General features: G+C 39.3%; 2 protein-coding genes across 3 annotated transcripts; one reads left to right on the top strand and one right to left on the bottom strand.

The window, feature by feature from the left end:
* Window positions 1-1,537: 1,537 nt before the first annotated feature.
* Window positions 1,538-12,403, bottom strand: tgs1 (trimethylguanosine synthase 1). Its single transcript, XM_026375266.1, has 15 exons — window positions 12,225-12,403; window positions 12,033-12,100; window positions 11,799-11,911; window positions 11,604-11,694; window positions 11,118-11,195; window positions 10,227-10,754; window positions 9,225-9,348; window positions 7,160-7,246; window positions 6,898-7,039; window positions 6,170-6,515; window positions 5,896-6,060; window positions 4,991-5,137; window positions 4,307-4,523; window positions 3,988-4,066; window positions 1,538-1,864 (listed from the first exon to the last, which is right to left on the bottom strand). The coding sequence occupies exons 1-15, from the start codon at window positions 12,332-12,334 to the stop codon at window positions 1,751-1,753; spliced, it is 2,409 nt and encodes an 802-aa protein (XP_026231051.1). The 5' UTR covers window positions 12,335-12,403; the 3' UTR covers window positions 1,538-1,750.
* A 560-nt stretch (window positions 12,404-12,963) lies between these two features.
* On the top strand, window positions 12,964-24,116 carry tmem68 (transmembrane protein 68). 2 transcript variants are annotated; one of them, XM_026375019.1, is made up of 9 exons: window positions 12,964-13,121; window positions 13,443-13,615; window positions 14,707-14,877; window positions 16,710-16,809; window positions 17,846-18,013; window positions 18,724-18,917; window positions 19,997-20,057; window positions 20,315-20,454; window positions 21,731-24,116. In XM_026375019.1, exons 2-9 carry the CDS (start codon window positions 13,556-13,558, stop codon window positions 21,833-21,835), a joined length of 999 nt encoding a protein of 332 aa, XP_026230804.1. In that variant the 5' UTR covers window positions 12,964-13,121; window positions 13,443-13,555; the 3' UTR covers window positions 21,836-24,116. The 2 variants fall into 2 exon arrangements, with proteins under 2 accessions (XP_026230804.1, XP_026230805.1); XM_026375020.1 differs by having other exon boundaries at window positions 12,966-13,064.
* Window positions 24,117-27,289: the final 3,173 nt, after the last annotated feature.

The following is a 27,289-nucleotide window of genomic DNA, read 5'->3' as shown; positions in this document are numbered from 1 at the left end:
GAAGCTGTTGTACAAATGAGACCATCCATGCCGTTTGCAGGGGGGAGCTGATCAATTTTCAATTTTCTCTAATAGTTATGATTTTATTTGTTCAGAAATTCATTAAATCATTGCTGCTAAGAGTTAAGGGGACACTAGGCTTGACAGAGTTAAGACTCATTGTCAGTCTGGCTACAGTGCTGAAAAGAAACCAGGGGTTGTTCTTATTTGCCTCTATTAATGAGGAGTAACATGTGGTTCTAGCTTTACTAGCTTTTTTATATATTATTAAACTATCTTTCCAGGCTAGGCAATATTTATCTAAATTGGTGGAATACCACCTCCTTTCCAACTTACGTGATTTCTGCTTTAAGCTACGGATTTGTGAATTGTACCATTGAGCTAACTGAACTGATTCACTAGCTTCTTTTTCAGAAGAACAACAGTATCAAGTATTGTTCCAAGTGAAGCACCAGAACTATTAACAAGATAGTCCACTTGTGCTGGAGTAACATTGAAATAACTGCCTTCCTCTGTGTTGGTACATGGCTCTGAAATAAAAGATGGAATCAGTTCTTAACACCGTATGTCAAAAGAAGATCAAAGGTGTGATTAAAAGTGGGTTTATTTACATTTTGGGTAAAACCAATGGTGTCTAATAGTGAATTAAATGCAGTATTAAGGCAGTTGTCATCAACATCTACATGATATTAAAGTCACCCACTATAATGAGTGTATCTGCACTAAGAACTAAATCAGATAGAAAGTCTGAGAATTCAGTTAAAAACTCAATAAGGGACAGGAGGACGGTACAGAGAGAGTGAGCCTCTCAAATGAATTCAAACTATGTTTAGGTCTGGGGTTGATTAATAAACTAGAGTGGAAGATTGCTGTTACTCCTCCACCTCGACCTGTGCATCTTCAAGGTTCAGTGCCTTGGAGATTTTTTAGTACCCATCCCCTGACTTATGCTTTTCAATGACCTGTTCACAGAGTAGCTGGGAGTGTTGTTTTGTCTTCATGGTGCAATGGTAGCCAGGAATACTGAATAACCAGTGACTGGACCTTCCAGACACAAGTTTCTTTATACTGCAATCACTTGAGATGCATTCACTGCACTCAGGTGATCCCCATTTTACTAATTGTGGGACTACTAGCACCAAATATCTGGACCTCTGTTGGATTAGGTCAGTTATTTTAAAGGGGGTGAATATGAATGCAAACACTGATTACAACTTACATATTTCAATTTGACATTACTTTGTAGAAACCTGTTTTCACTTTGATATTAATGAGGTATTTTTTTTTTATTAGTTGTGTCACTAACTTTTATGACCATGACATCCAAGAGGGTGAATACTTTTTATAGGCACTAAATATACATACATATAAATACAAATGCTGTATAACTTTAATCTGAAACTCTGCTTCAGCCACACTGCAGTACTGTCAGTGTGTGATCCATGGTTAATTTGATTTTGTTGTCAAGTTCAAGGCAGGAATTTCAACAGTGTAGTGACATGTTGTCTTAACAACAAAAATAAGAAGAGAAATTAAATTATAAAAAAGACACATTTTATTGATTTAAAGGTACAATTAAAAAAAGAATAAAAGATAAATTGTTGATGTAAAACCTAATACTCCAGCCTTTTCTGAGTGTTACCTAAAGGACGTGTTGTGAGTAAAAGCTGATGTGCACAGAGCAGAGATTTTTTGTTCCATTGTCATTTAACGGAGGAATTCTTATTAGTCTGTGCCTTTGCCAGCGCTGCTAGCTATCTGACTTTATCAAGCCACCAAAGTAAGCAGTCATGGTTTTCAGCTTGTTGTTGAGGAAGTTCTGCTCCACCTCCACTTTCCCTCCTGGACCAGCAAGAGAGGCTATCTGTGGACATACAGATGGACATACATTATACCTATTGATCTATTTATTCATTTCAGTAATTAATAAAATGTAGTCAGTTTATTCATCTGGTTTTGAGAACAAGCACCAGGTCAGAGCCCTGCTGTTTTGCTTGATTGTTACAAACCCCCCAAAACTGCTGATTTTATATTGCTTATAGGTGTGAATGTGAGTGTGAATAGTTGCTTGTCTCTATATGTTGGCCCTGTAATAGACTGGCAACCTGTCAAGGTGTCAATCTTATCTTGCTTTCTTTATGAATAAGAGACATGCCAGTTAGAGAAAATGGAAGTAAAAAAGGCAGAGAAGGATGTTGTGCTGCCTAGTCCTTCAGCATTGCCACCCACAAAAAGAGTGTTTAAATTTAAGTGTGTAAAAAAATATGAAATCTAAAACAGAAAAAAGCTTTAGAGAAAGAAAGAACAACAGAGGTCAGAGAGGAGCACAGCAAACTGTTCAAAAACAGCATGAAAGAAAATCAGCCATTCAAAGCAGATTGGAGGGCATACACAAACCACAGAGAAAAAGTTAATTGACCAGGTGTTCAAAGGGGATCTCAACTCAGCACAACTGAAGGAGGTCATCATTAGACTGAAAATACAACATAAATCTATAGGAAGGGTTGCAAAAACCTTATGTGAGCCAAATCAACAGTTTGGCACATTGTTAAAAAGAAAGAAACAACTGGTGAGGGCCTGGAAGACCATGGAACACAACTAAAGTGGATGACTGCAGAATATTTTTCTTGGTGAAGAAAACAACTATATTTACAATAATGTCACTGAAAATGAAAGTTCTCTACTTAAAATGATGTATTTTTGTGAAACCTCTTAAAATAAAGCTGAAGGTTTAAACTTCAACCACATCCTGATTGTTTTATTTCAAATCAATTGTGACATAAATAAAGGCTTAACTATAGCAGAATAACATATATATAGCATCAGTGTCAGCGTGTTTCTCCTCTTTTGTTAATCTGCTATAGTTAAGCCTTTATTGTATCCCTCTTTATCCAATGCAAAAACCTGAAAAGTGGATCCAGCATTAGGCTCTGCTCATCCATCCTATGCTTCCAAGGGAAAAGATAAGGATAAAAGAGCCTCTTTGGTACCAGCAAGTTCTCCTCAATGTAGCACCAAATAACCACCAACCACAGAAGGGTGACGTGATCCTGAGCAATCCTGATTATACCAATGTTAGAGAAAGAAGGCCCCAAAAAAACCCATATTGGTTCTGACAATACTGGCAGAGTAAAAGGACAAAACAGAGGGCTAGGTCAGTGTCCTGAAATGAGAGGCATAGAAAGGGGTGATGATATGGATTGATATAACCTTGAAATCTGCTTCCCCTGAGCATTGGTGCAAAGACTGTCCAGATAATACAGAAACAACCAAAAGACAGGCTCCCCCTCATTCCATATCAGACTAAGGAGTAGGGCAGATGCAGCGGACACCAGACACGGATCCCACGTTGTTCTTAGATAACACACAAACACACAGGAGACAGTGTAACATCACTGACTCCAACATAGCAGGATGTGTAAAACTAGACTGCCTACAGTTGAGCCATACACACTGTTATGCATGCCTAATGATGCTAATATGAAGATTGCAGCCTTAGGAACTGAAATCACACAGAAGGTCTTCCACAGGACTGGGACCTTCTCCAGAGTGAGGCTCTTGTTGAAGATGTGTGTGACCACCTCTCAGCTCTTAAGAACAGTAAACATAATGGAGCCCATGATAAAATGACAGAAACTTGACTTTAAAAAAATAAATTCTGTTCTAGAGTTGATCTAACCAGTTTGCTCCCTAACCTGGATAAAGGGTGGCACATAACTGTGTTGCTTGTATTGAGCAGGTGTGCTCTCCGGGACTGGACCTCCAAGAAACACCTCTGAATAATCCTGACTGTAAGCAGTTCGCTGATGGATCTGAATCTTGCTCAGCAGATGCTGGACAGGTACAAATGCATTTACCTTTGTAGCAATTCTGTTAAAATCTTCTGTTCTATTGTGAGAAATGTGAATCACAAACTAACTACAGACATGTATTATAGAGTCAATGATGCTAATAAAAACAACAACAACAAAAAACAAAAATACAGACCTGATCCATGTCAGCATTGCGAGGCAGGAAGTACACTATGTTGTCTGATATCAGTTTGGCAAGGCGGAAAATCTCAAATGTGACGGTTGTTAAGGATAAGAACCAGTATTTACTGTCTATGACTACAGTCCAGGTTTTCAAAACAATTCTATTACAAGCTGCATTTTTGATTGAATGAAGCAGTTTCTATAACGTGTTTAGTGCCGGCACCCACTTAGCTCAGTCAGCCTACACCCTGGAAACAGTGAAACAGCTACGAAATAAATCCTATCTACTGTACCACCAATTAGGACTTGACTGCCTTTGCATCAAAGGATATCCATCAGGATCCATCATGGTCTTGATGTCAAACACTTCAGCAGTCAGGTAATCTGGTCCTCCCCATGGTGGTGAAAGGAAGACTACATCACCACGAAGACGGGATGCCAGCTGCAGAAAGTCTCCTTGCAGGAAGTCAACTTGGTCAGCCACGCCATAAACCATGGCATTGTGCCGCGCCAAGTCCAAGCGCACAGGGTCGATATCAATGGCCAGAACTGAAAGTGTGACAGAACAAGAAGACAGCAACTCTTAGTCTGGCTGTTTCATTTATACAGGGACCGGGAACCTTTCTCGACTTGTGATAGAGTCACTGGACAGTTCAACAGTTGGGTTAAAACTGAAAGCTGGGGTGGTTCACATGTGGAATGATTTTATTAGTCAAGGCTGTTTTGGAAATGATGCATTTCCTTAAGAAACCATGTAGGACTCGCAGTATATCAAATTCAATATCAAGACATTATATATCAAGAAATATAAATGCTGAAATGATGCAGCCATACATCTGTGATACAATACAATCAGATGTTAATATCGTCTCATCTACAGTATAATCTAGTACATTTACTTTATCATACTCCCATTTATTATAGTCCGTTGATGAACTCAAACCAAAGCCTGGTTCTTGTTTACTGATAGAGATGAATGAAGGTTTGAACAAACGAACATACCCTCCCAGGCTTACCTCTCTTTCCGGTAAGGGCGAACTGGATGGCGTTTCCTCCCACACCACAGAAAGCATCTATGACCAGCTGAGAGTCCTTGAAGCTGTGCTCTACCCTGAGGGCAATGTGCTCAGCGATTCTCTCTGGTGTTACAGAGAACCAGCCCTCTGAACGCGTGCACAACAACAGTGCATTTGTGTGTAATAGAGGGAGAGAGAGACAGAAATTCCGTGTTAAAAGCATTTCTTGATTTATAATACAGGCTGGTTATACTGAAATCACACAGACTCTGTTTCAAATCTACAAACTGGATCAGCACAAATGTGCATTCACATTTTCAAGACTTTGAAAATCCCAGTGTGGCTCATGTTTCCAGAGATAACCAACTCTTTCCCTCTCCCTCTCTCTTTTCCCTCTTCTGTCTCTCTGTCGAGCTACACGTCATTCCACCCTTTGCCCTCTGGACCTGTCTGACTCGTCCTGATGCCCAACTTCTGGCTGGAGATCTCGTCGCCTGGATCCACCGTTTGCCCTTTGGGATGCGTTTGGAGACTGGATTGGTCACAAGCTACTATGATGTCGGTCCCGGCCTCTGCGGACGTCGGAAGCTGTTTCTTGGAGGTCTCGACTCAACGCTCGATAGTCAAGGAATGGAACTAGTCTGCCTGCAATAACTAACCGGACTCCATATTAACTTAAAAGACTTTAACTGTTATACTGGACTGCTGCCTACACAGCATGTAATCACCCATATGAGGATGGGTTCCCTGTTGAGTCTGGTTCCTCTCAAGGTTTCTTCCTGTTGCCTTCTCAGGGAGTTTTTCCTTGCCACTGTCGCCCTCGGCTTGCTCATCAGGGCCAATCACATTATTATGACTCATACACACAACCTTTCTGTCCCCAGCTACAGTTAATGCAGACTGACCTCGGTCCAGCCTGATGCCATCATCGAAACGAGAGAAGAGTCGGTAGCGTTGAGCCCAGTATTTCGCCAGCTCTGGTTCAGCTGCCATCTCTGCTGGGAGCTGCTGCTTCCTCTTTTGCTTCCTCTTCTTCTTCCCAGTCTTCTTTCCATCTTTTACATTTAACTCTACACATGTACATACACACACGTTTTTTTATTATTAGACTGCACCAATTCTGCAAGGGTTGTCTTTTTTTCTACTACCAAAAAGAGACCATCAGAATCATCTTCTTACCACTGCTGTCTTCAGGTGTGTCACACAGGAGAAATTCAGGGATGTCAAGGCATCTTAATTGTCTGCCAAGTTGCTCCTCATCTTCCTCCTCCTCACTATCCACAGTCCCACCAGCAGAGTTGGAGGAGGTGCTGGGCTGAGTGCTCTCTCTCCTCTTTGCATTTAGGCAGGTAAGAGAACTATATTTTGCTTCGTCATCATCCCATTTCACATCCATCTTCTTTTCCTCTTCTCCTAGAAATGGAGGCTTGTCCTCGAGTTCCTTTGTACCTCCTCCTTCTACCTCACCTTGGTCACATGGACTCATCTGTGTCTCGCTCTGGATCTTCTTAAGGAAATTCTGGACCTGTGAAACAAACATAGAAAATTATTTTATTGATCTTATCTGCAACCTTCATACCATGTGAATTGTGTTGCTTTATAACAATACACTTGATTCATTGGTGCAATTTCCACATAGTGTGATTTGTTGAGCTTGAAACGTTGTTGCATTGTTGCTGAGTCACAAAAAAAGATGAAAAAGGGATTAGACAGTGAAGACTAAGGCTAAGACAGACACTGCACTGGATTTCCCAGCTGGTTAGATTTAAGTTCTTGTCTCAAAGATGCATGTCTGTACAGGATCCAGTTGTTATATTGGAAATATCCAGCATGGCAGCTCAGCAATACCAACCAGCAATGTATTTTCAACAATCAAATCAGATGTGTGTCCAGTTCACAGATGCTACCTTTTGGAGGGAGGTGCTGATCTTAGCTTGCGTGTCTCCATCTTTCTCTGAGAACCTGGTGTGTTTGTTGGGCCTCTTAGTCCACCGCTGCCTCTGATGCTTCTGACTAGCACTGCCTTTAAAGCTCAACACTCTCTCGAACCTGAAAAACAACCATAGATGTAACCTAAAGCAGCTATGAACAAACATGGCTGGCAGGCAGGAGACCAGCCAAATGAAGTACACCTGGATCATGACTAGAGCATAAATGAATCAGACTTACACAGGATCTGGGTTGTGTTTGAGTCCCAGTTTACTCCAGGCCTCCTCAGACATAAGATGTGGGCTCTCCTCCACATCCAGCTCATGACTGCAGACAAACAGGAAATGCTGCATCAAGAGTTTAAAAGGACGATTACTTTAGCTCTTTTTAGCAGCTGGAGCTCACAGGATAAACAGATTTTCTTATGAATGTTTCTTTTTATATTACTTTTTTGTACATGCTTTCATCTTCAATATTTTCTTTGTTTCCAGTGAGACATTAAATCACAGACACTTAAAACTACAACATAAAATTTCAAGCTCAAGATGCCTGAAAATATGGAATTAGCTAGAAACATGGCTACAAAAGCAAAAACCCCTGTGTTACGTGTGTGACCTTTAAGGCCTCAAGTGGCACTGCATCATGCTACCATGATAGAAAAAAACCCACATTGGCTCAAGACTATGTTGTCAAACTGTTTTCTAGGTAACACGGTCCACTGCTGCACCCAGAAATGCAACCTGAAATTCAATTATGCAAGGAGAGAGAAAGGGCAGAAACATAGGCGAGTTCTCATAGTTCCATATCTTCCAAGCAGAACTCTCCGTTCTCAGACTGCAGGTTTACTTGTGGTTCCTAGAGTTTCCAAATGTAGAATGGGAGGCAGAGACTTTAGCTACCAAGCCCCTCTCCTGTGGAACCAGCTCCCAGTTCAGGTTGGGGAGGCAGACACCCTCTCTACATTTAAGACTAGACTTAAAACTTTCCTTTTTTATAAAGCTTATAGTTAGAGATGGATCAGGGGACTCTGAACCATCTCTTAGTTATGCTGATATAGCTTAGTCTGCAGGGGGACCTCTACTGATAAACTGAGCTTCTCTCCTCTCTCCTTTCTCCTCTATCCATTCTAATTCTACCATTTCATGTCATTAACTTTGTGTCTTCTCTCTCCTGTAGTTGTGTTTCCTCCTCTCTGTCTCCCTCTCTCTGTACTTTTCTGCAGGTATCCTCGGCCTGGAGCTGTACATCTCCAGAATCCAGTTCATCTGCCCAATGTTCTTGATGCTTGTTGTTGTCTTTATTGCCTGCTGTTCTTTTCTCTCTTCTCTTTCCACTCACCCCAACCGGTCGAGGCAGATGGCCGCCCACTATGAGCCTGGTTCTAGTGGAGGTTTCTTCCTCTAAAGGGAGTTTTTCCTCTCCACTGCCTAAAGCTTGCTCAAATGGGATTGTTGGGTTTTCTCTATAATATTTTGTATAAATATTTTCTGTAAGGTCTTAAACCTTAAACACTGTAAAGTGCCTTGAGATAACTTCTGTTGTAAATTGGCGCTATACAAATAAATTGAATTGAATTGAATTGAAATTGAATTCTCTGGGTCCAAGTTCATGTCAGATGAACCGAAAGACAGTGGATGTTCTGTGATGAGACAAGTCCATAATTCAGCTTGTTTTTGGAAAAAAACCTATGCTGGATTCTGAATTTTCTTTTGTATTTTGTCAGATAAATAAAGGTTCAAGCTAATTATCAAATCTCAAATTTTTGTTTTTATTGTCCTATAGAAAAAGTCCCAACTGTTGATCTGAGTTAAACTAAACTGTTTCCAGGCTAGTACTGTCATCTTTGTTGTGAAATCTGTTGCAGGTATTCTCATGAATGCCATAGTGCCATGATGTTTGCTACAGTATGATTAGTATGGTAGCATCTAAAAAACTCAAGCAGCCATATTTAACACAGTGCCTGACTCAGAGGTATAGGTGGACAAATTTAAATGTTTCTACTGGTTGAAGCAGATGGCTGCCCACCCTGAGCCTGGTTCTTTCAAGTTCCTTCAATTTCAGGGAGTTTTTACTCTCCATTGTCACCTAGTGCTTGTACAAGTGGTGTTGTTGGGTTTTCTATATAATTATGTAGTTATATATTGTTGCAATTTGGTGCCATGTAAATAAACTGTATTGAATTGCACTGAATTATGATTGAACTGATGCAGTATTAAATTGATTTCAGTCCAGTCTGCACCAAACTCACTACGAGAGTCCTATTGCATCACTAATTTAGATTGTATGTAGTATGTTTTTTACTCACATGCGTTTGACTTTAGCATGTCCCTCTCGTGGAGGTTTGTCATCATCTTCATCACCTTCTCTATTTGGCTTCTGATTATGAGAGTCATGTTGCCTGGCAGAGCTGCCAGCAGTCTGCTGGGAGTCTGTGCCAAAATACAAACATTTCTTACTACAAATACACATTCAGACAATCAGCATTAATCACAACTATTCCTATGATCCTAATATGTGCCAGTCTGAAATTAATTTAGAATAATCTACCAATAAATGGTGGAATTATTCATGAAAAATCTAATTTTACTTTTAAATATGGCTAAAAGATTGTAAAGCCATAAAAACATAAAGAAAGGAAAATGACATAGATATGAGTATTAGCAACTTTGGATCACATATAATACATTTTAAATTAAGATATAAATTAGTGACTCATCAGATATTGTTTCTACCACTAGCTGGTTTGCTGACAATGATATAACTGTGTCTGATTTGCAGTCAGTTTACCTAACCTGAACCCCACACAGAATCTACAGGGTGTAGAGGAATATGAGAAACACCGACCCAGCATCAGAGATGTGTTAAAGGCTGCTCTCAAAGCACCTGTTAACACCTCAGCAGTGCTACAGGCTGATCATCTCCATACCACACTGCACTGATGCAGTATTGAGTGCATAAATGAGCCTGCCTTTCAGATGTTGGACATGTCTGTAAATTCTCTTGAAATGATGGAAAGGTGACAGAAGTATTCTAATATTTGAATTAACAATAATATAATAGTAATAGTGTGCAATTTGACATTAGCGATTAAAAGATAAAATATGACATAGTAAACATAAAACCTTTACCTGACTCTTCAAATTGCTTTCTGAAAACATAAGGACTGCCCAAAATATCTTCACAGCAACAATATTTGTCCACACAATGCAATAAACACAGGTTCACACACACACCACACACACACCCACACCCACACACCCACACACCCACACACACACACACACACACACACACACACAGCTTTTACCTGCATGCTGAGCCGTGTTCCGCTGGGAGTAGGCGGCAGATCTCTTGCGCTCATTCCCACCATCTGAAGGCTCATTAGAGCCACACTGCTCTCCCTCTGACTGAGTGTGAATGTGTGAGTCCCCAACTGCTTCTAACGTACAGCTCTGTCCAAACGCATCAATCAAAACCTCAGCGTCACAAGGAGGAGCCTTCACCTCTTCTTCTCTCTGTTGGCTCTCAGCTCCACCATGTTGATTTCTTCCTTCATTTGAGTGTGTTTCTGTGTCTCTGTCCATCAGACCAGCTGCTGCTGCTTCTTCACCAGATGGACAGACAGACTGGCCAGTGGTCCAACCCTGTGCAGCCCAGTACGAGTACTGCTCCCAGTAAGAGTAGTAGGTGTCTGCAGCGTGTTTGTCCCACAAAGCCTTCCTGTCTGGGTCGTCCCAAGGGGCGGTCACCGTTGTGGGATCATCTGCAGACAGCAGCTCTGTCTCTGGGTGTTTCTCCAGCCAGCTTCCCCACAGCAGAGCTTCACCCTGTTGAGCTTTAGCAGATAAAATGGAGAACATGCTGAAGTGGGATTTAATATTTGACATATGCCATGGTTTGTTTCACTAATTTTAATGCTTTATATGACATCTTGGAATCATGCAAGCCAAGTTCAATCAATAGGTCACACAATGATGACTCAGCAAAGTCTGCTGATCTGCTGATCAATGCTGCAGTCAATGCACATCAGAGGTTGGAGCTAAACATTTGGTCAACATGGCTGACTGTGAGAAATTTCACTGCTATTTGGTAGACACCTTGTAAATATTGATTACAAATTTGATGTTGTCCAATGACAAAAAAAAAAAAAATGTGTGGTTGTGTTCAGTGGATGACAAATATGTGCACTTCACCTTACCCCAGTAGGTCTCCCAGCCAGGATCCTGCATCCCTCCCGTTTCTTCTTCCAGTGGATCATACATTTCTTTCTCATCACCTAGTTCAGAAATTACAAAGCAGTGTCACATGACATCAAAACACTGACAGCAATATTTAACAATATTAAGTATTTACATTTTAGTCATTTAGCAGACGCTTTTTATCCAAAGCAACTTACAAGTAGGATACAAGGGTAGGCGAGGTAAGCGTGAGGAGGTCTTGCCTAAGGGCCCCTACTGGTTGTAAGCCACAGCTGGGATATGAACCCCAGTCTCCCACATGGGAGGTGGTGATGTTACCACTACACTAACCAGCTGCAGTAATTTTAGCCACTGATGCAGAACGTTCTGAAGCCGGAAAGATCCACACCGTTGATCCAAACTTGTGCCACCAACTAATGCATGATAACACAACCTCAGCAAAATCACAGGCCTCCTGCTCTGCCTCAAAACATAACTTGAATTACCTTTGTTGACAAGCTGTGGATGTTGGTCATCTTCCTCATCTTCAGCTGCTTCTGCCCAGAATGTGTCAGGCTTCCTGTAAGACCTCCTCCCCTGTCACATGACAGAGGAGGTCTGTTTTTTTCTAGACATTAAGTAGGAACACTTCCTTCTAAAAGGCAGACATAGAACAGCCAGCAGCAGCAGCTCTGACTTACCTGTCTCCTCTGGTCAGAGGAGCTGGAAAAGGCCAGCGGCAGACCCATGCTGGCCATCAGCTGAGCTTCCTCGTCCAATATGCCCTCTTCATCCTCCTCTTCGTCTTCTTCATCTGTGGGTTAAGGAAAAATGCAATTCTCTCTATCAGTCAGTCAGTCAGTCAGTGGAAACCTCAGAACCAGCTTTGAGCTCAGCTGGAATGTTAAACATGATGATGGTTTAACATACAGCACCTTGGACCGCAGTGTCTGCCAGGTCAAAGATCAGCAGTCTGTTGTCAGAGCGGTACAGGTCTCGATCCCTGCACAGAGGAAGAGACACAGAAAACGGATCAAGAAAAACAACACATCCACCTACACTATTCTCCCTTCATATGTGACCATCACCACGTGGTTTCGATATAGGACACAATGAGAAAGACTCACTGCACGAAGGCTCTGGAGCAGAGACAGTGAACTCTGTCCTCGTCAGATGAGTGTCTCCTGCTGAAGAAAATATCCGCCACCACCATCACTCTGCTCCTCTCTAGCATCATTGCAGCACTAGCATAGATTCGCGGCCAGGCACAACTTCCACCGTTCCGCTGCCAAGCACAATAACAATGCTTCCGGTGGCGTCCTTCAGAATAAAAGTTCTATTTGACCTTAAACCTGTTTTCTTGTTTTACTGCACACAAAGAATCAACAATACATCTAAGCACAATGCATTGTCTTCTACACGAGGACAGTTTTTACAATTTTCTCTTTCATAGGATCTCTACATCCTAAGAAAAAAATAGTTTATCATTGTCTGTCATACCTTTTTTTGAGAGATGTATCACACACTAACATTGTTGGTTTATTAATACTGAAAATATAATACATTTTTAAAATCTTTTTTAAAATGTATTTTAAAAAAGATTTCATTTTTTTAAATTTATTTATCGCTATAGAATTATATAAAAAAACATATACAACTAATGGGATTATATAGGATACGCAGTTATACTGGACCAACTTCACTAACACCTTTGTTTTCCACAAAGCCTCCCTTGACTTTCCTCTTCCTCTGTTTGTTGTGATTTCCTGCTGCATGTTTTTGTGCTTTTACTTTGAAGGGTATGTCACTATTTGAGAGGAACCATTCTATCTATACCGTGGTTTCCAGGGGGACTGAATTATCCAGGCCCTGATTGTGTCACACACCAAGTCTTCCGGAATCAGGACCAGACAGTTATTCCCTAAAGATTTAAATGTTCCTCCCTGGACTTTCCCCTTCCCTTTAAGGTGGGATATTGGGATACTGTGTTTTTAAAGGCGCAGTTCACAGAGTAACTGTTTTAGGTAACGTTAACGTTTTCTGAATCCAGTTTTCTCTTATCATTATTATCGAATATCGCGGGTCTCTTCTTCATAGATATGCTGTAACTTTACTCCAGAGCTAGCTAATGTTAGCTATCGTTAAATTATATGCAGTATAGATGACGTTTAATTTACTGCAACAAATGCTAGCACTATGTAACGTGACTTGAATGCCAATACGTTTTACTTACTACAAAAGAGACACTGTTGGTAAAATGCATCACTGACAGTTATGTGCGGTATAACAGGAATACAGTAGAAATCTGTCATAGCTCGGCGGTGTTCTCCTCTCTTCTCTTATAGTTGGCTTGTATGTAGCAGCAGATGCTCTCCATGAGGAGTGATTCTCCCCCTGTGGGTGCTGGACTGCCATCAGCTGGTTGATCTGCAGCTTCAGTGACTGACAGCAGGGCAGGATGGCAGACAGCGGGAACCAGTCCTGTCTGACAGGAGCAGAGGACACTGTCTCCCTCCTGGTACGAACTCTGTGCATTTAGTATGAAAAGTGCTGAAAACTCCATCATTATAATCAACAAGACACTAGTCTCTAAACTCCTCTTTGTGTGCCTGTCATCTGCAAAATGAATATGATGTAGTGCAGCTGCTACAAATTCAAATCCAAATAGGCTGATTGTTTGTAGGATGTGACCATGCTGGTTCAAAGACCCTCTGTGTATTGGACGAGAACAGGGTGAGGCCATTCATCACTGAGTATTTTTATTGGTGATATAAAACACAGCTCATTGTTGTCAATTTTCTTCATTTTCTCTGTTTTATGTCCATGTGAACTGAATATATTCAGGTTTGTTGTTCCAACAAACCAGCAAGGATTCTTAAGCACTGAGAATATTTTTAAGTGTTTTCATTATCACGTTGTAGACAAAACAATTGACAGAATTATTCACCGCATTTCCAAAAGAGTTAGGGCACTTTGTAAAATGTAAAATAAAAAAAAAGCAGAAAGTGACAAATAGCAATTAAAACATATTTTTAAACCAACTTAAAATAAAACAAAGACAACATATCAGATGTTTTCAGTGGGACACGACTGGAATGCAGACAGACAAGTTTTATTACTCAGACTCTTACTACATAACCATGCTGTTGTAACACATGAGGAATGCGGTTTGGCATTGTTTGATGGATGAGAGACACAGTGTGGTTGTGGATCAGGAAGTAGAATGGTCGTTCACCAATTCTATGGTTAATGGTTCATATGTTGAAGTGTTTATTAGGCAACATATTGAACCCCAAGTTTCTCTGCGCGCTATAGTATAAGTGCAGACCATGTTTCATTATTAGTCACAGATTCTAAAAAATGTCAACTTGATTTTTGAATAGCACACAAAAAAGTTAGTTATTTTTAAGCGCTGATGTTTTCAGATATTCACCTCTTTTCAACAGGGTGGGTGAATAGTCTATAAACATTAGATGTGAACAAGACACTTACAACTGCATCTGCAGCTCTGAAACATAGACTGTATAGTTTATGCTCTGAACCAGAAGTAGTTTGGCTTCATTGCATTTGTTGAGATCTAAGTGTTGCCCTCTTTGTCTTGTTTCTTAGGTGTGCTTGTTTCACATGTGGGAGGAATGGGCAGGCCTCGGTCAGGAAGATTACTTGAGTGTTTTGGAGTACCTGCTGTGGGTCTTCACCCCTTTGGCCATCGTCTTCATCTTGCCCTTCCTCATTGTTATCCTTCTTTACCTGTCTATACTCTTCCTTCACGTCTATAAGGTACACAGACACTCTGTCCATCATCTGCACAATGTAATTTGCAAAAGCACTCAAAAATGACAATGCCATTCAACATGCCAAACAATAATTACTGGTGAACCCAACCACAGGCTAGAGCTGTTATGCCAGCACAGATCACATTGCCTTAATCCCCTCCATTCCTCCAAAATGACAAAACTGAACTGATTACTGTCGGATCAGCTCATGGTATAAAACCCGGAGAGCTCAATCTGTCCTGTTTTACCTTTTTAGAATACTGTAACCCATCAATTCTCAGTCTTAACATAATCAATTATGCTTTACCTCTGTCTGCACTGTAGTTTAGGCTCTACTTGCAATTCTTCTAATTCATAATGGGACTGTTGAAAACATTCACATTTTAGTTCACCCGAGTGCAAGATCACCCAAAATGAGTCTAAACTGTATGATCTTTCAATAATTGTGTTTTTTTTTTTAAATTGTGAAGTAGTTTTATAGTTTACTAACAACAAAGGTGATTACACCTGTGGTTTCTAATTAAGGCTAATTGCATGAAAAAAGTTATAGTATAACCTACAGTGATCAAATCTTCATTAGTTTTGACCTGTGTCCAATGCAAAATAGATCCCAGATGGTGAGGATCGGCCAGAAACCAGATTGTGAGATAACAATGGGAGAGAAAAAACAAGCATTAGTAGCTACTGAACATGAGCTGAAACACAGCTACACAGTGGTAATAGGTAATAGGAAGAGCCCCGCTATCAATAACATAATGTGCAGTGTCTCTCTGAAGATGACCCCTTGCATAACTGGCTGTTTACAAATCTGATGTTGAAAAACAGTGATTCTATGCCTAAATGGTTATCTGTGGAAACTGATTTTTAGTATGAAAAACACAGGAGAAACCTGTGAACAGCATCCATGAAAATCATTGCTCAGAAAACTTCAAGTCAAGAAGTCTGATGAATTTGTTTGGCACTAAATTAAGATATAAGCAAAATAAATTAAGTTGGACGGGATGTAGTCCAGTAGAACTATCTCAGCGACTGCAGAGTGCAGACTGTGAAACATGTAGGTGGGAATGTGTAAACTACAAATGAATATGTGTAAAATTAATATTTTAAGCAATTAGTTATTATTTTAACAGACTAATTAAGCCAGCAATGTCTTTAAAAGTGCTTATTCCTTTTTTTTTTTGTTTCATTGTTACCCTCCCCCATTAGTGGTCTATCACACCTAGAGGAGGTGTATAATAGCCTGGGAGGTCAAAAGAAACCCCAAGTAATGTTTAGGAACCCAAAGGCCTCTCTTACAGCGGCTAAATATCAGTGTTTGTCCATCAGGAGAAGATAATCAAATAATGTTCTGTGGACGTTTTTTTAATTTGAGAATCTTGAATGAATGTGCCCCCAGAATAAAATATAAAACCTAACTTAAACATAGTATTGACTCTTTAAGGTAATTTTCCACAATAAATAATAAATAAATATAGCATATTAAATAATATTTTCTTTTATTTGATTCAGTTTATCTTCAGTTTCAAGATTTTTGTTAAAGTCCGGTCATGATTTAGGTCATATTTATGTAGACATAGAGTGAAGGTTTCATGGGGGCCTGTTGGCTCATTGATGGGGAATTGGGTTGGGAAACAGAAGGCCATGGGGTTGCCATCCCACCCAATCAGGTGTGGCCCCACCCAGCCAGGATTTACACCTATGATATGTAAATCTTGGTCGCTGAAATGAAACCTAAATAAATCTGATTATTGGTAATAAGAGTGTTGGACAAAACAATAGGCAGGAGAGCTTGGCTGTTAGAAACTTGTTGCTTCCATGGCTTCTTTCTTCTAACAGAGGAAAAATCAGCTAAGAGAAGCTTACTGTAACAACCTGTGGGATGGAGCCAGGAAGACCCTGGCTATGCTGTGGGATGGACATGGAGCCATATGGCATGGTAAGAGAGTGAATTGATTCTTTTAATAGTATATATTCATTTATGAGGCAAATGTGTCTTTGCCAAGAAAAGTTCAGTGTACAAGTATAAAGGCTGGAGTAATTTACTCAATTCATATTTTGTTACCGTGACACTACAAGAGGCCAGGTCAGCCTGCGTGGATGATTATGTTTTAGCTGGCAACAAGTTATTTAACCCTAACTGATACAATTAGTAGCTTCTCATTTCTTAAACAACCATGTCGAAAGACACATCCTGTGATCAAGGAAAAGATGGTAATCTGCATTAGAAGGGTCAAATCACTGGCATGCAACCTGTTTTAGAGTGATGGACACATCAGGGTAAAAAGGATGGATGAAGGATGAGGATCAGGATGAAGTGATGCACTCATCATGCCTGATGCCTACTATACAAGTCTGCAGTGCTACGATCTGGGGTGGCTGCAGTTGGTCAGGTCAAGGTTCAGCAACCTTATGTGCCCAAAGAATGAGGTCAGCTGACTACCTGAATATACTGAACGATCAAGTTATTCCATCAATGGATTTTTTCTTCCCTGAAGGCAAAGGCATAGGATAACAATGCCCAGATTCATCAGGCTCAAATTGTAAAAGAGTGGTTCAGAGAGCATGACACATAATTTTTACACATGGATTGACCACCATTTACTATTGAGTGCAGACCCTAACCCCATTGAGAATCTTTGGGATGTGCTAGAGAAGAATTTACACAGAGTATATGAGTGTGTATTCACTGCCTTGGAGATATTAATTTCAAAGTCTAAAGCAACCCACTGGAAACTTTAACTGCAAATGTTGTTCATTATTATTAGATACAAAACAGCAATAACAGTAAAATGTATGAATTGAAAAATCAGAGATAATCAGAAATTCATATTCTTGACCTATTTAATGTCTAATATTCTATCCAAAATCTCTTTAGGAAAAGAATAAAACTGGTTGATCATTACATTTCCTGTTCTTTGGCATTAGCATAAAATCTGTAGACCTAGGTAGCATGTTCTTTACCCCTGTGCAAGGCTATGAGATCCATGGGATGGAGAAGATCCCTGACAAAGGACCGGCACTGATAGTGTACTATCATGGGGCCATTCCCATCGATTACTACTACTTTCTGGCCAGTGTTATCATCCAGAAGGGACGGACATGCCACTCTGTTGCCGACCACTTCCTCTTCAAGGTCCCAGGTACTCGCATGATTTCAAACATATTAAATGGATATACTCCTATTGCTTTTGATCAGCAGGAACTTACTAACCTATTACCTGAACCTATAGGGCAAAGTTGGTCATTTCTGGTTTGCTTCTCACTTATTTCCACACTTATTTTCTCCTTTCTCTTGTGTAGATTGCCATTTACACCTGTAATTGAGTAAGCTTGTGTTCTCAAGCTTATCTACTGAGCATAAGCTTTTTAAGTAATTTAGCATGTATTAAAGTATGTGCTTGTATTCTTAATTTCAAATACATATATTTACTAAAGTTGGGTATAGAATTTAAATATACAAATACAACTTACAGTGGGAAGAAAAAGTAAAGTAAATTTTCTTCTGAATTTCAGGGTTTTCTGCATTAATTTGTTATAAAATGCGCTCTGATCCTTATCTAAGTCAAGAGTATAAACAAATATAATGTGTCTAAAATGATAACACAAAAAATTCTGATCTGTATGTCTTTATTGAGAACAACCATAAAAACGTCTCCTCCCCCCTTGGCAGCAATAATGTATCCTGCCAGTTGTTAATAATGGATGATGCTGGAGTTTAGTGAATCCTTACATTTTGCCAGTGTTTGTGTGACCTCAGGATTTCTCACCCTAATTATCTTTCGCATGTTTTTCATTCACAGCAGAATGCAGTGACTTTGAATATGTCTACCTTCCTGTCTTTTTGCTCCAGGTTTTAAATTACTTTTAGAAGTGTTCAGTGTAATCCATGGTCCTCAGGAGGAGTGTGTTCGGGCTCTGAGGAACGGTCACCTGTTGGGAATTTCTCCAGGAGGAGTGCGGGAGGCTCTGTTCAGTGATGAGACCTATCCTCTTCTCTGGGGCAAACGCAAAGGCTTCGCCCAGGTTGCCATAGACTCTCAAGTGGTATGTTGGTATTCAAGAAATCTGTCACCGTCGCTCAGTAGTTTTGTTCAAGTTTCAGTCTGGAATACTTGCAATTGGAGATTATAATACACACAAATGTGTTTTTTCCCCACTTGATTTTGTAAAATCTTGTATAAGCATAAAACAAAGGTTACCTGAATAGGGCCAAAATACTATTTCGAATTGATAGACCTTATCCCTGTGTGCAGTTTGCATTTAATAAATTACTAAACACTGGTAGGCTGTGGTTCTGGTCTGTAGGACACGGTTTGTCCTAAACATAATTTAAAAGCAATTTCTTCAGCAGTGTAAAGTTGGTTGAAAGGTGTCAACAAGAAGCACGCAATAGTACAATCGAAGGAAGAGACCAAGAAGAAGGTGATTTAGAGTGAGCTGGAAGCAAATCTGTTTCAAACAATATTAAAATGCTCTGCCAAGACCTTAAACAGGCTGTTCATGTTTGAGGCTGTATCAAAGTGATTCTGCAAAGAGTGGGTCCCAATCCCACCACAGTAGTATGAAAGACTGACGTGTTGTTTAAAGTATTTCATTACAGTTGTTACTAAAGACAACAAGGTATTCAGTTAAGGAGAAAAAGGATTTTTTCACAAGTCATTTGCTTTAATAAACAAACCATTTTAAAAAAAGCCATACTGTGAGTTGTCCCAGAAAACAATGACAAGTGAATTCCTAGTTGTTGTTTGGTCAGAAAAGCTCCAGGACTATCATAACAACAGACTACTAATTATTTTCATTTTTAATTTCTGCATAAACGTGACCTAAAATAAGATCAGATATTCATGGTCAACACAGATATTATCCACTGGCCTTTAGTTTGCTGGATGTTACCCTGGCGCTCCTTGTGATATCCTGGACTATGACTGTGTTGTCATGTTGATTTTGATAGTGAAGGTCCAGATTTCCCTTGTTTTTCTTAAGTTTTCCTTAAGAAATAAATTAACAACTGTAATGTTTTGTTTTAAGTGCAGCATCTTACTTTCACATTGTTCTCTATTTTAGAACTGTGCAGTGTAGTAAGTCGTCTCTTATTTGTTTCTCTTGCCCTCTCTCTCCTCTAGCCAGTAATTCCAATGTTTACTCAGAACGTCCGAGAAGGCTTCAGATCATTGGGAACACTCAGTAAGTGTAGATCAAAATCTAATCCCAAAGATATCAAAACTAAGCTGATGGACACATATCCAGAAGATCACACAGCACAGGTCATTCTGCACCTTATATTTGGATGTTGCTGCACTCAGCTGAATTGGTTTGGCTCTACATGTGGAGTTTGTTGACAAAAAGAAAGATAATAGAAAATACTTTCTAAATCTAAATTTAGAATTAGAATTAGAATCTAAATTCTCCTTGTGACATACTGTCTGTCTCTTCCTACTCAGGATTTTTCCGCTGGGTGTATGAGAGATTTCGTCTTCCTATAGCTCCTGTTTATGGTGGATTTCCTGTGAAGTTTCGAACCTTCCTTGGTGACCCTATCCCATATGACCCCAACATAAATGCTGCAGAGCTGGCTGAAAAGGTGAGGCAGCTGAGACTGGTGTTATGCTGAGAACAACAATTTAAATGGTCAACTTTAATACTTGGATGTAATTCTTTGGGTGTCAGTGACTAACTGAAGGGCGATGCTCTGTCTTATTGTCTTTATTGCAGCTATCTTCAGTTCTTGTTTTGCCTTCAGTTTTGCCTTCAACATGTGAAATACAAATTTAATTGGATTATGGTCAGATTTCCAGATTTCCAAGGCCATACCATAACACTACCTCCACCATACTTTAGACGAACATAGCTTCTTGGTAACTCAGGCCATGTTTACCTCCCTTCTCCAAATTCCATTCTTGCCATTTTTCTAGGTGTTTTTTAGTCTCATTTGTTGCATCAGTTGTTGCTTACAGACAGATACTTACTCTACAAACTTTTTCCATTTTTTCAAGGATGTACCACATAGTTGATTTGCCTAGTTCTACTGTTTTTGTCCTCAGTAATGTATTTGCTTTTGGTGTTTTGGTTCTTAAGCTTAATGATTATTTGTTCAGTGGAAGATGCTTTCTCTGGACTTCATATTGACAGTTTAATAACAACAGGTTCCAAATGCAAATGCAACACTTAATCTGCTTACTTGTAAAGTAACTAAAGAAAAAAAAAACACACACCCGGTTGTGAAACAGCTGAGCAGCCATTGTCTGAATATTTTGTGCCACCAGAATTGGGGTCTGTGTATGTATGTGTATGTCATTCCTACACATTTTGTCCAATTCTCCTTTTCTATCCTCTGCACTCCACACTGTATAGTCCATGATAGACTGCTAATGCTAGTCTGGACACAATGTTACTGTCTTAGCATAAAGCCTGTGCAAAACGATTGAGTGATAGGTCATCTTACAACATTGTATCATATTTGGGGGAGTCGGGGGGTATTAATATGCAAGAATCCACTGCAGGAGAGGTGGGGTATCTCTAACAGACTGGTGGTGGATAGGTCGGGTTGTGTCACAGTTACAAAAAACTGAACTGTGACATTAGACTGTGGATGTGTGTTATGGTCTTGGCTGGTTTCAGAACCACCTTTAATGCCCAGTTTTATAAATCACAAATGTACCTCAAGGAACAGACACAACATCTCTGTAACATAGCAGAGCAGAGTCTTCTTCTTCTTCTTGAGTCTTGAAATGTCAGTTTCAGATGGGTTCCAAGCTGAATAACACCACTGTAGTGTTTACATTTGAAGGCTGTCTTGCTGAGTATTGGTAAAATGTGAATTATACTCACCCAACTGACTGAACCTGTTTTGGTCTCAGGTGCAGCAGGCAGTCCAGTCTCTGATAGACCAGAACCAGCAGATCCCAGGGAGCATACTAAGAGCCTTGTTGGAGAGATTCCACACCAAACACAAAGGCCATTAACATCAGCACTAAAACATCTGTCCAATGTGTATGATTATGCACATATTTGCTTGAAATTGAAAGTTTTATCAGGACTTTGAGTTTGCACATCTTCAGTTTGAGAACACAGTGGAACACTGATTCCTGGAGTCAGACTGCAGGGTTACATTAAAACTTAACCATCTCTTGGTCATTTATGAAGCTGTACTTTATGATGTTGTATTATATTTATATTATATTGTAAGGTGTTGAGTATTTTGCCCATGGTTGCACAAAATATGTGATATTTCGACCACAATGTAACTGGCCTCCAAAAAAAGAACTAAGTCATAAAAGCACAGATAAGTAGAAAATTGTACATAGAAGATTTAAATGCTACTGAAATTATTTATCACAGAGTTTTTTGTCAGGGAGCCACTAGTTCCTGAGGGATTCTTTTTGTAATGTCCAGGTGCACCTTCAATTCAGAGAAAAGTCTCAGTCAGTTTCCTTATGTGTTGCTACCTTTGACATTGACTCAGCAACAAGAACAACCACCAAGTTCTGAGAACATCAACAAATGTTCGATTAGCTGTTGTCAATGTTTTCTAGCTGAATATGTAATATTGGACTATTGGTCAGACAGGACAAGACATAACTCTGTGCTATGGGAACTGCAAAGATTTTGACATTTTACAAATTTGAATAATAAAAAGCTTTAGTTCTGGCACAGAAACTAGCAGTGGACCGTGCCGAACCTCTAAAAATGGCAAATGAGCTGAAATGAGGTCATTTGTTAGAATGGATGCAGTAGTTGTCCTTTATCAGTCAGACCTAATAAATTAAGTAATAAAGATGAGTATATACAGCTACATTAAGTAAAAGTCAAAAAGTTGTGCACACACATACACACACACACACTAAAAAATGCTAACCATGAGTTCAATATGTGTTAAAACTAAATGACTGAAATGTGTTTGTGACTATTTTAGCCTGAAAGTGAAGGCAGGCTAAAGAAGTTAATGTTTGAAGATATTGGCACTTTCAGCTCTAAGATCCAGATCTGACACATACAGATCACTTACAAGTTTGAGAACCCCTCAGAATTTTTGTTCTTTAATGTATAAATAGGACTTGAAACATGATCAGGATTTCACATCTAGTCCTACAACTACAGAACGACATCAGCTCAGATGGCAGACATTACTAATGAGGACTAGCTGTCCCGAGGCAGGGTAACACTAGTGCTAAATGCACTTCGTACATGATCTATCTGACAGTCGAGTGCTAGAGTCTAAACTCTTCAGAGATTCTTTTGTAACCATTTCCTGCCCGGTGAGCATCAACAACTCTGCTAACGTATTCAGAAACCTATTTTTGACTTGACAAATCCAGATTTCCTTAAATAAATCAGGACCTCCCAGACTCGCAACTGATTTTACTGATTAAAACACTTGACTTAAATTAATGATTCCAGATTCAATCATTTACCTCAGTAAATTAATGAAAATAATATGCTTTTGACTCGTTTGATTAACTGGGTTCTCTTGATTTAGTTTCAGGACTAGGCATGAAAATACAGAAAATGATCTAAGGTACACAAACCTACTGAACTGTAAATAAGCAGATGTTACATGTGAAATGGATCAACAGCCTTCCATCAAAACCTCAAGAGAAGCACATTAGCATTATACATTAAGTAGTTTTTTTTCTTCTTCCTTTTTTTTTTTTACATTATGCTTCAGATGCAGTTTAGGCATGTTGTATCCTGATATTCATGCATGTGCTGTTACAACCAAACCTCTCACCTTGACTAATGAGTGACTGCTCATAAACCGATCAGTATCCCCTTCCAAAAGTCAAGTATCGTCTCACTGTAACATTTATCATATCGGTACATATACTGATGTTTCTGTGTGGCTGTTGATGATCATGATTTTTGTTTCATTCCTGGATCTTTAGTGCTTTATCAGATGTGTAAACTAATCATTTGTTAAGTACCGTTCAAATTGTGATTTGGATATGGTGTGTAATAATCTTTGTGTGTGTTTATGTGCATGTATGAGTAAATATTGTGGTTCTGCACATGATTGCACATCTTCAAAGTATCACTGCCAAATCAGATTTTTTTTTTTTTTCATTTTTAATCAAGCCTTTGTGAGACCAAGTGTGTTTTTAAGTGTTGTTTAACTGGATACATCACTCATTGCCTTTTTCCAAATTCAAGTTGATCTAACATGTATTTTTTTAAATTATGTCAATATAGTGTAAAAAATGCACTTTTGAATCCACTTCAACTGTTATTAAATCTATTTTATTATTAGATATGTCATGTTTTTTAATTTGTATGTGTAACACTGTCAGGCAGCTAAAGATTGAAACTATCCTTAGTAGTAAATAAAGTTATAAATAAAGTTGGTTACAGAGTGTGAACCTCCCATTGCAGATGTTTTAGAAAAAAATTATTAAAGATTAAAGAGCTTTTCCAGAATGTCAAGAAACGATTTCACTTTCGGCAGTGTATCATTAATGGTGCATTGATAATATTCATTTATTGATTCTTCCGCGATGTACAAAAACTCAACTGACACACAACCTTAATAATCACGTTCTATCATATCTTAAAGATCTCGTAGCTCCATATTATACCAGCAGATCACTTTGCTCTCAGAGTGCAGGTCTACCTGTGGTTCCTAGTGGCACCGTGCACTTGGAAGAGGGATAGGAGAGGATGGGGGCTTGCCCTTTTCTTTAACAGGTGGTGCCATCCTGGTCATGTAACTGTGAAAGAGTGTGTCTGTAGCCCTAACATTGAACTGCTGGCTGTGGGATGCTCTTCATATTATTTGCTCAGTTTTGCAGAGTTTTTACACACCATATTAGTTTTTCCAGATTGCTAAAACACTATAACTAATATAACTTTATAATATAATTTTTTTTCTAAAATATTAAAACCATGATGCCATTTTTCAAAAAGCACACCCAATTCCCTAAACTCCTACACTCCACCACTCCCCCCTTTGACACGAGTCAGCAGAACTCTACGCACAAATCTCTTTATTTCTCATTGCACACACCTTTTGGTCATGTGAGTAGCACCAGCACTCAATACTGTTCACTCAAGCCAGGACAGCTGGAGTTCAATAAGCACGCAACTCCCCAGGTGAAACACTAAGAGTGAAAACACACCAATCAGATCCTCCAACAGATCAGACGAGTCAGTTCATCAGGAACAATGACTCGACAGAGAAAAGAAGAAATAGGTTGAGGATGGAGAGGAGGAGGACGACGACGTGGTGGAGAAGGAGGACGAAAACAAGTAAGGGACAGGGCAAGGGGACAAGAAATCTTGGATGAAATTTGAGCCACTTTGGTTAAGTTTTTGAGTCGTTTCACCGTCCCCTCCATCCTCAAAACCTTCAGGGAGTAAAACAGGCAGGTGTAACTTGTGAGTGCTGTACTATGTGCTGTGACAGCACTTACACTGTTGCACTATGCTGCTGTAATAAAGAAATGCAGTTTGGTTTTTCAGCAAGAATGAATGTTTTTGAATTTAGAGCTTAATTTTGACCTAAAAAAAGGATGTTTGGGTGAAACAAACATCAAAAATCAATTATATCCTTGGCCCATGTTGCTGGTAGGACACATTTTCCATAAAAAGAAAAAATATCAGTTTTAACATTTGATATCTTGTCTATTTTCCGTGCAGATCATCAAGGTTTTAATTTTACAGTTTGTATGTCATCACAACTTGTTTTGTGGAATAGGGGTTGTAGTTAACAAATAAACAAACTTAAGGCCAGAAAAATGACCACAGTGTACTTTATTAAATGAATTTGGTAGTTTGTGTTGCATTAGATTCAAATAAAAATTTACAAAAATCCCCATATATATACAAAAATGCCATTTTGATTAGGTTTATCACTTAATTTATTTTTACAGTAAACTGTTTTCCCCATTGAACTCATATTTAGCACTTCAGACTTTCATCACACAATGCAACTTACTGAAAAGACCAATATTTTTTATTATTAAACATTTGTATGTTTTTTTTAATACACCACATACACCACAATTAACTTTTTTTCTCTGTAGTATATCATCATAGTTAAAGCCATCATGGTGGCATCAAACCTCTAAAAACACCCTTCACAGTCAGAACTCAAAAAGAGAGGAATGTTCTTTTTTAACATGTACACTTTGCATACATTTATTTACATAAACTTTTAAGTTGATCAGTTCACTATCTGTGGTTCTCTGTGTCCAATCAACTCTCTAAACACACATCTGTACACAACAATTATACAAGTGTGACTGGAGTCTTTCATTATTCACCTGCTGGTTACTGTGCTTGTACTAAGGCTGGTCTGGAACTGTTGCTGCTGCACAGGTATCTTCCTGACCACCCAAACAAACCGCAGTCATATCTGTAAGAGGACAGCTGTTGACTTCTGTTTTGTTTTAACAGGTCCAGACCTCAGACCTGCATCCATTATAGCTGGTGAACAGAGACAGCCTGAGGTCCAAGACACTCACAAAAAACACTACACCTCAGAAAGCTACAGAGAGCACAGAGACATGATACATTGAGTACACTGCTGTGTGCTTGCATTGTTTTCATCATACCTAAATGACAAAGGCCCTAGAGCCTTTTAAAATGACACTAATCTGATATAATTATGATTACAGTCATGGATCTCACCTTGCTCTGTATGGGTAACCCCACTGACCAATAGATTGGCAGAAATAAAGGCATTATCCCTCATTGGCTTCCCACCAATGACCACTTTAGACATATCACATCCAACACAACTGGATGGGGTTTTCCATACACATTCTAAATGGGGAAACATAAGAAACTTCAATTTAGGATTCGGACACTAATTAGTCACTAATTATGACTGTTTAATATTGTAGTTGTATTATTTCCCTTCTGTTTTGTAATTTTGCTACTGTGCATCCCCACGATAACAAAATTTCATTACAATTACCCAAAAACAAATCGATTAGTAGATTTTTAAATAACCTATACTGCGATAGCTATGCAGGTTAATTTATAACAATGCAGGATTGCAAAGTACAGTTCAAACTCAGGCTGAGGTGAAAAAAACTTTTTTTTTTCCTTCACAGACTAAAAAACAAAGGGATCATGTGCTGTGATCCTCTATATAATTTTTCTCTTACATTTTTATTACAAATAATGCCTTACATTAAAACAACCAGTTACCCATCGCTCAAATCACCTGAGACATGCGCAGGCTGGGAGGAAGGACGAATGACTCAGGCCAAGTATAAGCACAGTAACTACTGTTGACACATTATGCGACCGTGTACAAAGAACACAAACAAGGGTTCTCACTCACACACACACACACACACACACACACACACACACACACACACACACACACACACACACACACACACACACACACACACACACACACACACACACACACACACACACACACACAATCTAACCAAAAAATGTGTGCT

The sequence above is a fragment of the Anabas testudineus genome, chromosome 17 (genome assembly GCF_900324465.2).
Source record: "Anabas testudineus chromosome 17, fAnaTes1.2, whole genome shotgun sequence".
NCBI classification, from domain to species: Eukaryota; Metazoa; Chordata; class Actinopteri; order Anabantiformes; family Anabantidae; genus Anabas; species Anabas testudineus.
Note: the sequence above shows the minus strand (reverse complement) of the source record. Positions and strands in the feature narration are given on the sequence as shown.

Bases quoted from the DNA above. Each gene is read 5' to 3' on its own strand.
- tgs1 (XM_026375266.1), bottom strand. From the start codon at position 12,334: ATGATGCTAGAGAGGAGCAGAGTGATGGTGGTGGCGGATATTTTCTTC. The intron at 11,196-11,603 runs GTAATTCAAGTT...TTTCTGAACTAG, and splicing joins TCCACAGCTTGTCAACAAAG to GTGATGAGAAAGAAATGTAT. The intron at 5,138-5,895 runs GTCAGTCTGCAT...GCACGCGTTCAG, and splicing joins TGGCATCAGGCTGGACCGAG to AGGGCTGGTTCTCTGTAACA.
- tmem68 (XM_026375019.1), top strand. From the start codon at position 13,556: ATGGCAGACAGCGGGAACCAGTCCTGTCTGACAGGAGCAGAGGACACT. The intron at 20,058-20,314 runs GTAAGTGTAGAT...CTTCCTACTCAG, and splicing joins CAGATCATTGGGAACACTCA to GATTTTTCCGCTGGGTGTAT. The intron at 20,455-21,730 runs GTGAGGCAGCTG...TTTTGGTCTCAG, and splicing joins CTGCAGAGCTGGCTGAAAAG to GTGCAGCAGGCAGTCCAGTC.